This window comes from Rhinopithecus roxellana, chromosome 3 (assembly GCF_007565055.1).
Source record: "Rhinopithecus roxellana isolate Shanxi Qingling chromosome 3, ASM756505v1, whole genome shotgun sequence".
NCBI lineage: Eukaryota > Metazoa > Chordata > Mammalia > Primates > Cercopithecidae > Rhinopithecus > Rhinopithecus roxellana.
In genome coordinates, this window is record NC_044551.1 from 9,951,858 (window position 1) to 9,964,702 (window position 12,845).

The window sequence follows — 12,845 nt, forward strand, 5'->3', positions numbered from 1 at the left end:
CTGTACTGTTCACTCATATTCTAGTGGGGGCTGCCTAACACTGTCAATCTTTTTCACTGCATGTCAGTTCTCTTCCATCTTATGCCTGTGCAATGAAGAAAAAAAATCTAAATAAGAATATTGTTTATGCAACTTGATTGAATTAAATTTTGCTGCTTTGGCCCTTGTCCCAGACTTTATTCTGAATTCTATTCTGTCCTTTAATATTTTAATTATATTTTCAGCTTAGAGTAATCAACAATTTTGATAAATAGATCTCCATTTAAGCTGCTGATAACGAGTTGAATAGCAGAAGGCCAGAGACTAAACCCTTTAGTCCACCACAGGGGGATTTATTCAGGCTAACGTGGATCTGCTGACTTGTGCCATCTAGTACACTGGCAGCAAATTTATTACTAGTTACTTGCTCCTCCTATTGGAAAACCATGAAAAATAATATATTTATCTATCGGGGGCATGTATTTTTCATATTTGTCATGTTTTGCTCATAGATCACTAACACGTATCAGTTCTGAAAGTGCTGTCATTCCTCTGGGTTTTATTTATCTGGCCCTACAGACTTGAACTTGTTTTAAAAACCCAGATGCACTTTTGTTGTTTCATTTATCTCATTCTCTAATTTCTGGAGAAATGTTTGTTTTATTCTGTACAATTTGAGAATTGTTCTCTTTTTTTTTCTTTTTTTTTTTTTGTTGAGACAAGGTCTAGCTCTATTGCCCAAGCTGGAGTGCTGTGGCATGATGTTGGCTCACTGCAGCCTCTGGCTCCTGGGCTCAAGCCATCCTCCCACCTCAGCCTCCTGAGCAGCTGGGACTATAGGCACACCACCATGCCCGGCTGATTTTTGTATTTTTGTTCAGATGGGGTTTCACCACATTGTCGAGGCTAGTATCAAACTCCTGAGCTCAAGTAATCTGCCTGCCTTGGCCTCCCCAAGTGCTGGGATTATAGGCGTGAGCCACTGTGCCCAGCCTGAGAATTGTTCTTCTTAATGGAGAAGGATAAAAACATCTTATTTCCTTGCCTCTGGATTCTTTCTTAAATCCCTTGTCCCTTTTTAGTACTAATTGCCTCTAGGGGAAGAGATTCATCTATTTGGGGTTTCATCTATTTGGGTATTCATCATTATGGGGTTCCTAGATACCAATGTCTCAAGGATAGTAAGATAAAAGACAAAGTCCCTGGTCTTAAGGAGTATATGATATAGCAGGAGAGAAAGTAAAAAAGTGGAATATGAGCAGACCTGCTTTTTAGCATAGGGATTAGATTGATTTGTTAGAGTTCAAACCGTGGCAGCGTTTCTCTGGTTGGTTGTGAAGGTTGTGCACTGCATATTCTAGAGGGTGCCATTCATAGAGAAAATGATCTATACAGCTGTATGCAGTATACAGCTGCCTGTTAGCTCTACATCCTTGCTCAAATTACTTAATATCATTAAGATTTGTCTTCCAACTCTGTAGAATGGGGAAAATAATACTAGTACCTATTTCACAGGGTTGTGATGAAACTAAAATAAACACTCCCTCTAAATCGTGTATCCCAGTGCTTGGCACGGATTAAGTGTTTGGTAAATGTTATTAACACAGGGTGGTCATGCTGGAGCATGCACTGTGGGTGTGGAAGCACAGGGAGGGCTGAGTATTTGTTCCCTAGGGCTGCTGCAGCAAATTACCACAAACTTGGTGGCTTAAACGTATGTATTCTCTTCTAGTTACGGAGGCCAGAGGTCCAAACTCAGTTTCATTGGGCAGAAGCTGGGGTGTCAGCAGGGCCTGGCCTCCTCCAGAGGCTCTAGGGGAAAATCCATTCCTTTCCTCTTCCAGTTTCTGGTACCTGCCAGCATTTCTTGGCCTGTGGCCCTATCACTCTGGTCTCTGCCTTTGTGGTCACATTGCTTCTCCTCTTCTGTGTGCAGTCACATTTCCCTCTGCCTTCCTCTTACAAGGATACATGTGATTGCATTTAGGACTCATCCTGAAAATTCACGACAGTCTCCTTACCTCAACTTAACTTCATCCTGAACTTAAATCTGCATAGCCCCTTTGGCATATGAAGTAACATTTACAGGTTCCAGGGATTAGGATCTGGATATCTCTGGGGACCATTATCTAGCTACCATTGGCTGCCTAACCTAGTTTGGAATAGGGAGGAAGGGAAAGTCAGAGACACCTTCCTGAAGGAGTTGATGGCTGAACCCAGATGTGAAGGTGGCTGGGAGTTCCCTGGCAGAGAACTGGGGATGAACATCCCAAGTGGGAAACATTCAGCGTGGACAGAGTGATGGTAGATGGGTCACAGAAACTCAGACCTGCTAAGGCAGTAGGATATTGTCAATATGCAATTTCTCAATAGTTTTCACGGACATAGCTGACATAGCGTCAAATTGTTATTCTTTAATTTCCTCTTTTAAACCCAGAATTTTTTAAATATACATTTAAAGTTTGGAATTTCCTTGGAATTTTGCTCCAAGGAAACCTTTGAGCAAGTGTCTCTGTCCTCTGCCATGTTTTCTGCAAACTAAGTCTATCTTCCAATATGGTGTCTCCTCCCTTTCTTGGTACCTATGAGGGTAAGGGCTACCTGGACATAGTGGAGCCGTTGCAAACATAGCCCACTGAACGTGGTCCACAGACATGCTCTGTTCAGTCCTCCAGTCTTTTCTAAAAATTAGAATCAGTGGAACACTTTAAAAAGTGGGAAAATTCACATGAAAAGTCTAAATTTCTAACATCTTTTATAAAATGAGACAATGTGTCTCAGTGTGTTCTTGCTGCGGCTAAAACACGAACATTAAAGTTTGAGAGATTCCCTCAGTTTCTGGGGCCAAGACCCCATAGCCTCTGAGCTGGTACTGTGGTTTTTTTCTTAGTGGAGAGAAATAAAAACAGTGGGGAAATGAAAGTCCAAGTGGCTCTGTGAGGGGCTCATGCTTGTAATCCTAGCACCTTGGGGGGCTTAGGTGGGAGGATTGCTTGAGCCCAGGAGTTAAAGGCCAGCCTGGGCAACATGGTGAAACCCCGTCTCTCCAAAAAATACAAAAATTAGCCAGACATGGTGGTGCACACCTGTAGTCCCAGCTACTGGTGAGCCTGAGGCAGGAGGATCGCTTGAGCTCTGGGACATCAAGGCTGAGGTGAGCCATGATCGTGCTGCTACACTTAGCCTGGGTGACAGTGAGACTGCCTCAAAATAACAAAGCAAAACAAAAAAGAAGGCCAGAGTGGGTCACGCTTCTCATCCAGGCTGGCGTTACTTATCACCTTACCTGCTGCCCCCTAGTCTAGGCTTCTGAGATTGAGATGCCTGATTGACACGTGCAGCTTCTTTTCATCTTTCCCATTCCTACTCAAAAACAAAGAGCTGTAAGACAGAAAAACTGACCCCCAACAACACTCTTTACAACGGCCTGTCTCCTGGGAAAGATGTTCTCTTCGGTCAGTTGGTGGGGAGAGCACAGAGCAGCAGTGGAGAGAGAGCTGGCCTTGCCCCCTGGGGGCTGCAGGCAGGGTGGGCCAGCGCCCTCACATATGCTTAGTAAAAAACCCAAACTGAATCAAAGCTTACTGCTTCAACATTCTAGCATATTCCTTTCCTATCTTTCATTTAGATCTAGGAAGTGGGACTGTATTGGAATTCTGTTTTATAGTCCCTGTTTTACAGCTAGCAATATATTGTGAGCATTTGCCTGTTTCATTCACTATTATCCTATGTTACCATTTTAAAAATATTTCTTTTATTGAAGTGAAATTCTCATATTAAAAATAACTTTTTTTTTTTTTGTTTTTGAGACGGAGTTTTGCTCTTGTTGCCCAGGCTGGAGTGCAATGGTGCCATCTCGGTTCACTGCAACCTCTGCCTCCTGGGTTCAAGTGATTCTCTTGTCTCAGCCTCCCAAGTAGCTGGAATTACAGGTGCATGCCACCATGCCTGGCTAATTTTTGTGTTTTTAGTAGAGATGGGGTTTCATCATATTGGTTAGGCTGGTCTCGAACTCCTGATCTCAGGTGATTTACCCGCCTCAGTCTCCCAAAGTGTTGGGATTACAGGTGTGAGCCACTGCACCCAGCCAAAAATAACCTTTTAAGACACCAATTCCGTGGTTTTAGTGTATTCCCAATGTTCTGGAACCACCACTTCTCTCTTGTTCCAAAATGTTTTCATCACCTCAAAAGAAAACTCCATACCCATTAAGCAGTTGCTCCCCATTTCCTCCTCCCCTAATCTCTGACAATGACCAATCTGTGTTCTCTCCCTGTGGATTTTCTTATGCTGACTGTTTCCTATAGATGGAATCATACGATATGTGGCCTTTCCTGTCTGGCTTCTTTCACTTAGCATAATGCTTTCAAGGCTTATGCACATTATGGCATGTATCAGCAACTCATTCCTCTTGGGAGTGATATGTAGATCACTTGCATATATAGATACGTCCCATGATTTGTCTACGCATTCATCTATTGATGAACGTTTGGGCTGTCTGCACCTTCTTATTGTGATTAGCGCTACTATGAACTTATGTGCACATGAATTTGAGTACATATACCTACGAGTGGACTTGCTGGGTCATGTGGTAATTCTAGGTTTATCTTTTTGAGGAATCACCAAACTAATCTTCCACAGTGACTGCATCCTTTCACATTCTGTACACTTGCAATGTACAAAGCTTCCAGTTTCTTTGCATCCTTGCCAATGCTTATTAGTTTCCATTAGAAAAATTCTAACCATCCTCTTGGGTGTGAAGTGGTGCTTTGGTGTGATTTAGTTTACATTTCCCTAATGTATGCCATTTCTGATGGCAGCAGAGCAGTCCCTCTTAGAGATGTCCTGTTAGTTTGCCTAGTCAGTTCTCCATTGGTAAATATTTAGTCTGTCTCACATCTTTTTGTACTTATAAACATGTAAAATGCAGTACACACCCTCATGTTCTCAGTTGAGAGCCTGGACTCGGGTCAGACAGGTGAGCCTCGGGTGTGGTATCTCCACTTACTGTGTAGTCTTGGGCAATTCACTTGACCTCTAAGCCTCATTTTCTTCACTGATAAAATGGGCGTAAATAACATCTGCTTCACAGATGTTTCTTAGGATTAAATACAAACGTGTAAAACCGTCTACATAGGGGTTCATACATAGTAAGCAGTCGGTAAAGCTGGATGTTTTCTCCATCTTGGCTCATATCTTAGATTTCTTTTTTCTTTCTTTTCTTTTCTTTTTCTTTTTTTACTTTGAGACAAGGTGTCACTTTGTCGCCCAGGCTGGAGTGCAGTGGCGCCAACGTGGCTCACTACAGCAAGCAATCCTCCTACCTCAGCCCCATCAAGTAGCTGGGAATACAAGTGCACGCCATCATGCTTGACTCATTCTTGTATTTTTTGTAGAGACAGGGTTTTGCCTTGTTGCCCAGGCTGGTCTCAAACACCTGGGCTCAAGCAATCTGCCTGCCTCAGCCTCACAAAGAGCTAGGATTACAGGCATGCACCGCCATGGCCGGCTGATTTCTTTTTTAAATTCTTAGAGGTGATCTTGCTGGGTCAGTAGAAGTTATGCACATATTTGAAGGCTTTTGACGCACATTGTCCATAAGTCCTTTCCAGATGCTAATTTAACCCCCACCAGCAGTGCATGCCAGTGTTTGTTTTTGGCACCTTCAACACCAGGGATTGTCACAAAAAAATTATTGCTAACATCTTATTGCTGTTTTAAATTTGCATTTCTTTGATTGCTAGTGAGATTAAATATCTTTTGGGCATTTATATATCTCTTTTATGAATTGCCTTTTTTTTTTTTTTTTTTTTTTTCTTTGAGACGGAGTCTCGCTCTGTCGCCCAGGCTGAAGTGCACTGGCGCTATCTCGGCTCACTGCAAGCTCCGCCTCCCGGGTTTACGCCATTCTCCTGCCTCAGCCTCCCGAGTAAGTGGGACTACAGGCGCCCACCACATCGCCCGGCTAGTTTTTTTGTATTTTTTTAGTAGAGACGGGGTTTCACCGTGTTAGCCAGGATGGTCTCTATCTCCTGACCTCCTGATCCACCCGTCTCGGCCTCCCAAAGTGCTGGGATTACAGGCTTGAGCCACCGCGCCCGGCCATGAATTGCCTTTTTAATGTCCTATGCCCCAGTTTTTCTATTGAGTTGGTAAACTTGTCAATTTCTATAAGAGCTCTTTATGACTAGGATTTTAACGTAATTTGTCTGTCATTTTGTTAAATGATAATTCATTTCCAGTTTGTCACTTGGATTTTAATTTCACGTGGCTACATGGGATGGTTCACTACTACAGGCTCGATGAATATCAAACTCCTAGTGTTTCTTAGAGAGGATGGACAGATGAGCAAATCACTTAGTTTCTCTAGGCCTCAGCTTCCTCATTTGTGAAATGAAGGGTTTGGACAAAAAAATTGCAGTTTATATCCAGATTTGAAATTTTATTATTTCATACAAACATCTTGCATGTTCAGTACATAGTGTTGTATCATATGTCATATTTTACACTGATATGTAATGGTAATATTTATAAATGTAATTACTCCCTAAACTACTTTGGTATACCTATAGACCCTTGAGCAGAGGCTCTAAGTAAGTAGTGGCATTTAGATGTTTTTTAGATAGGAAAAAAGTATATCTATTTTACATACAAAATAATAGATTTCACATATAAACATAAAAATGTAACATATTTTACACATAATATATGAAAATGTAACAGTTTACACATAAATATATAAAAATATGTAACATGTTTTATATATAAATACATATAAAATAACATGTTTTATAAATATAAATATAAAATATAACTTTTATTTATAAATATCAATATAAAATATGACATATTTTATATATAAATATAAATATATACAAGATAACATATTTATGTTTATATAATATATAACTGTAAAATATAACATTTAATGTGTAACTATATACAAAAATATATATAAATATATAAAATAACATCCAGGTTACAAAAATTAAAAAATCTCATTATATATATTTTATTGGTGTTGTACTAGATGAGCCATCTGAATTCTCTTCTACGGAATTTTTACTTTTGCATCACTGAGGCCAGTGGAGTTACAGCTGTTTTTGTTGTTAAACAGGTATTTGATTCAGTTAATGCTACGTATTCTGACTTTAAGAGTAACTTTGCGAAGAGGTTGTCCGCGGAGATTCCTGTTGCTAGTAGCCCCATTACCACAAGGTGGAGGCAAAGTCAAACTAGGGCTTTGTCCTCTGATTCCTTTGGGGAAGAGCAGTCAACCACCTACCTCCCAGAAGCTTCCGGATCAGTGCTGAAGACAACGCCTGAGAAAGAAACCTTGACTCTAGGTGAGGAGCCCCAAATGCCACAGCCCAGTTATGCAACGTGAATAAAAATATGTTCCTGAGAGATTCTTTGTCTTGTAGAACTAAGGAATGCCACATTGAGTCAACTCTTTTCTCCTTTTCTCCCTTTGAATAAGAAATTTCCAAGGTGGGGAGAAATGACACAAAAACAAAGGAAAGGTACTGTATGTGTTAAAAAAAAAAAAAAAAAACCCCAAAACTTTAGACAAATTAAATTTAACAAAGTTAGTTGTGCAAAGAACCACTGGCCAATGGGCAACCAGAGAACCACTCCGCCATGTGGGGGCGAGCAGCATTTATGGACAGGAATTGGGAGTGAGTAGAAGCCGGCCTGATTGGCTACAGCTCAGTTTGCCTTATTTGCACGTGGTCTGATTAGTTGGCCACCTGTGATTGACTGAAGCTCAGCTACTGTGATTGGCGGAGACTCAGCTAAGTTAGGCTTTCAGTTAGTTTACATCCCAAGTTAGGTTGCAGTTTAAGATATAGGGACTCATCCTACATCCTCAGGCCAAATTTAGCTTAATTTTAATATGTTTTCGAGACTTGCATTGGTTAGTTGATTACTTTTGTAAAGACTGTATGAATGTGTATGTATATATGTATATGTATACACACACATATATATGTGCTTTTGTTTTGCAAAGTATAGAATTTTAATGACTGGTAAGGTTCCTGGTATACAGAGTCAGAAAAAATTATGCGTTAGTAATGGAATAATCAGATGTGAAATAGAAGGAAAAGACACAAGCAGGAGAGAATGAGAGGAAGAGAAAGTAAGCGGAAGGAAGCAAGAGAGAGGGATGAGGGGGTGGATAAGGGGAGAGAGACAAAAAGAAAGAGAGAAGAGGGGAGAAGGAGACAGAGGAGGAGGAGGAGGAAGAGGAGAAAGAAAGAAGAAAGAAGAACCTCCAAAAGTAGTAGGGAAAATGAAGAAAAGGGAAGGAAAGGAGAGTGAGAGACAGTCTGATGCCTATGATGGGGCAGAGATGGGGGAGTGGACTCCAAACCACCAGTGTGAAGGGCAGGATCCATGATCAACCTGCCAGAGCCCTGAAACACAAACTCTCTCTCTGAAATATGTAATTCTCATTTGGGTGCAGCCATTTTCATTCCCATCCTTCAGAAGCAAAATTTGTCACCTATCATCAGCTGATGTAATTCCCATTCTCTCTTTTGAGAATCATAGGCAACATAATTCTTTTGACTATCAGTGTATTTATTAAGACAAATGTTAATAGAAGTGCCAGCTCTTTTCAGTGACATCAGACACAATGATGCATTGCAGTCTGCAGATTGAAAGGGAGCCCAAATTTTTTTCAAACCAATGAAATTCCCATGTAAAGACAGGCATTAATACTGAAAGTATTTAATAATTGAATATATTTAATAACCAAGGAGGGAAGCAGTAGGAGATAAGGGGTTGTGAAAAAGATCATTGTTATGACTATCTTCTAAAAGAAATCTTTTGTATCTCACTGCAATTAAGGGACACTTTTGATGCTGATTGTTTTTGGAAGAATTTCTGGCTAAAATTAGGGGCTCCCTTTTTCTTTCGAGGCTCTAAATTCATTTATTGATTTTTTAAAAAAGTATGACATTGTGTGAGAAATTAAAAAATCAGATATTAACCAAAAGGATTTTACCAGAAAGGCCATTTTATTTTTCTACTTAAGTTAATACTAGGGATTAATCAGATCTATTGGTTTCTCAGTGCTTTGCTAGTGGGGTTTCTTTCTTTTTGTTTTAGAAGAGCAGATACTGAAGATCTTCCCATTCCAAAGGGACATTTACGGAGAGGTTCATTTTCAGTCATGCTCTCTGGACAGAACCTGAGAGGTCCCTTCTTTCTGAGGCTGGTGGACCTGACCTCTTTGTTTATAACTGGAGTGATTGTCAGTACTAGCCTCTGACTGCAACTTTTTCTTTCTCATTTGAAGTTCTCAGAGCTGGCTTTTTCGTCCCTGTACTCTTTTACAAATACCACGAGAAAGCAAGCATGCATAATTTCTCAGGACAAAGAGCAAGATCTAAAACTTTGACCAACATTTCGTATTTTTATCCTTCTTCTCCCTAAATGTAATCTATATTGCTTAAATTTTGAATGTCTCAGTACTTGAGGTACTAGGCTCTAGGAACATTAGTGAGAGTTTATCAAGCCCATGGTTGTCCAAATGAAGAAGAGATGTCACATAGCAAAAGGCCAAGATTTTCCAAAGGTCCCTTGGCTCCTGTGATGAACAAGTGATATGGCAGATATTTAGTTTTAGAGAATGACTTGACAGGTTTCCAGTGCAGTTGAAAGTCTGGTAAAGGGCTTTCTCAATCTTCAGAAGAGAATAGATAGGAATAATATTGATGCAAGAAACACTGACTCTTCTATTACTTTAACTTAGAAAGTATTTCACTGATGCCGTCTTAAACTATCTTTAAAACATCTTTCTGCAATAGAAAGGGGGAGAGAGGCAGAGTGATTTGCTCATGATTATGCAGTGAATGTCAATGCTGGCAAAGCAAGCATCCCATAATGCTTTCCTTGCAGGATGACCATAGCTCGGGCAAACCAGATACTCTTTCCACTATCATTTAAAACTATGCAACTGTTTCTATCCATTCTTCAAATGTGCAAATCTGTTTTTTTTTTTTTTTTCCATACAGAGATAAAGCATTTACACTGCTGCTGCTGCAGATGAAGTCAGGTCTTTAATCTTGGCACCTCTTTCCTGCTCTAGAGACCACTGAGGCAGCTTTCTCACTGAGTGACAACCTTATGAAGTCAGCAGTCTGGATAAATTCTGTCCTGCTCTCTGCAATGGACTTTGGAGCGATGAGAGCTTGGACTTTCTCACTCTGTCCTACTGTGAAAGATGCCACGGCCAGACCTACAATCAAAGTGATTATCTTGTTTTAAAAACCAAATTCAAAGATAAATGTCTTTCTTGTAGGATCCTGCAAAGAACCACCGAAAACCCCCAGCAAAGGAATTTCTGAAACAAGTAACTCTGCTCTCCATTTTTGCAAGGCACTTCATGCAATGGACAGAGACTGGAAAGAAAATGTTGCCTCAAAAGGGCAGGTAGGTAAAGAGAAAAAAACTGAAGATCCCTCACCTAGAGAAGCTGAGACAACTTAGTCGCAAATGTAAGGAAAGAGTTGCTTAGCTGCTCTTACCGATCAAGGAGAAAATGATGCATTCCTGGTAAAAAAAAATGAATAATTAAAGGATATGAATATTAGAGCCACTTTGTAAAAGAAAGAAGATATCCCCCAAATATATGAGAAAATGTTGAATTGGGATTAATTAAAAAAGTGAAAATGAGAATAACCATTTTATCTTTACAAACAGGTAAAAGTTAAAAATCTAATGAAATTACACTTACTATGGTATGCTTCCTCTTAGCCTAAGGATCTCTTGCTGTCATCATTTCCATCTGTGTGATGATGTGATCTGTCCTTTGGGGTCTCTTAGGAAAAGCTGAATTATTGCTCTATATGATGGTCTTTTAAATATTTCCCTTAAGCCTTTCTTGTTGTTTTTTTCTTGGTTAAGTATGTTTTTTACGTTTAGGTATCTCTTATTTATCATAGTTTTAAGATCTTAGGAGTCTGACATAAATCTTTTGGGGACATTAAATATCAATAACATGTTTTTGAATTTATCAAATCCAGTGAAGAGTCTTTGAAGGAATCAATGTTTCAGTTCAAAAACTTTGAACTAGAAAAGTCATAAATTCTCAATGTAAGCAAAATTACTTATTCAGTGTATGCCTTTTTTCTGTGCTTTGCTATTTTGCTAGAAGAATAATAAAATATTGTAAATATAAATTTTAGTTATCTGAACTCATATGCAGTTGGAAGTTAATGTTTTAGAGCAGAAATTTTGATGTGTGCTTTATTGTTGGATATGGGTTTGGAGGATAGGGAATGGCCTGGGAGTCCTACTGAGATAATTAGAGGGCACCAGTGGCCTCAAACCTGGGCCAGGTTATTAACACTCCTTTCTTTTTCACCCTCTACTGCTGATTGGAGTTTTTGCTGTCCCACCCTTTAGGATTTCCCTTTTCCTTCCTCTTCTCCTTTCTGGTAACTGGTGGCAGCAAGGTTCGTGGCTCCATCTTTGGGCTCATGATGGTGTTGGCAAGATACTCCTTAGCAATTGTTATACCAGCTGGAACGTCACCCCAGCATCACTGAAGAACCTGGACAGGGGATAATGGAAGCTGCTCTACGATGTTAGGGAGAGCTTTTTTTGCCATGATTAGTTAGAAGTCAAATAGCTTTGAGAGTGGTGAAGACACAAAGCGAGGTCTTTCCCCTGTAGAGTAAACGTGTATCTTCATGTGGTCCTCACTGATCATCTGGAGGGTGTTCCACAATGAGGGCCTGCATAGCCGTGGAGACTTTCAGAATTCATCTTCCAGGAGCTCCATATTAAGTTGCTGATTAAAGTAGTAAGTAGATCTAATCTAGGAAAGAGCACCCCTGCACCCACAGAACAGAAGTGCCTGCTAAACTTTGCTGTGATCAGCTTTGTGGTAACTGTGGGATTCTGAAGAAGTGAGTCTGTGAAGAGGTCATTGAACTACTGATGAGCAGGCCATTTTAGGAATATTATTTTATACTAATGGTTCTCAACTTGGGGTGATTTTACTCATCAAGGGGCACTTGGCAATATCTAAAGACATTTGATTGTTACAACTCAGGGGGAGAGCATCTCATGGGTGAAGGCCTGGGTTACTTCTAAACATCTACAATGCACAGAACAGCTCCCACAACAATGAATTATCGGCTGCCAAATGCCCATAGTGCCAAGGTTGGGAAACCCTGCTTTCCAGTTAGTTGTTCTACCTTAAGTAACTAAAAACCATGATTCATTGACAGCAATGCCAATTATGTGACATAACATCAAGGAAGAAAAACAAAATACCAAAACGTTGCCTGTCAGAGAGACTTCTTTCTGAACCGTGGGGACCCAGAGTGTAAGGAACATGGCTGTGCTTTGGTCAAGGATAGGCTGAGGTAGGATGTTTACATTCTTCATGACTCAGTGAGTCTAGAGCACAGGTGTATAACTCCACTTGTTATCAGCCACGTAGACACAACATGTAGAAGCTCACCACTATAGCTGTAACACCCGGAAAGCCATCACTTGGCTCTAAGCGACTGTTGTCTGTAAAAGGTATAATTGCCCTGTTGACACTGTGCTGGCACCCGGAGAAAGAGAAAGCCAGAGCTGTCTGTCTTTGCAGATGGATGAGGGGAGCCAGAACACAGCTTGGCTTGCTTGTGCCCAGAGAAAGAAAGTGTTAAGCTGCTGACCCTGAAGGCAGGGGAGAGCCAGCCATGCAGCTGTGTGTGAGGGCCACGGAATTAAGCAGCTGAGATAAAGGTGAACAGCATAGAGAGCTAGTTAAGAAAGCTGTTGATGAGAGCTGCTGCTGAATAAAATCATTCACCTGCCTACGGCCACTCCCTCCCTGCCCCGAGTGTTCTTTCTGCTCA

General features: G+C 40.5%; 1 protein-coding gene across 3 annotated transcripts in view; it reads left to right on the forward strand.

Moving 5' to 3' along the window:
• Positions 1-12,845, forward strand: part of CDC20B (cell division cycle 20B) — a 59,526-nt gene that overhangs the window by 19,295 nt on the left and 27,386 nt on the right. For all 3 annotated transcript variants that reach the window (XM_010386481.2, XM_010386482.2, XM_010386483.2), the window contains exons 3-4: positions 7,097-7,325; positions 10,289-10,419. In XM_010386481.2, coding sequence (XP_010384783.2) covers positions 7,097-7,325; positions 10,289-10,419 — 360 coding nt within the window. The remainder of the gene's footprint in view (positions 1-7,096; positions 7,326-10,288; positions 10,420-12,845) is intronic.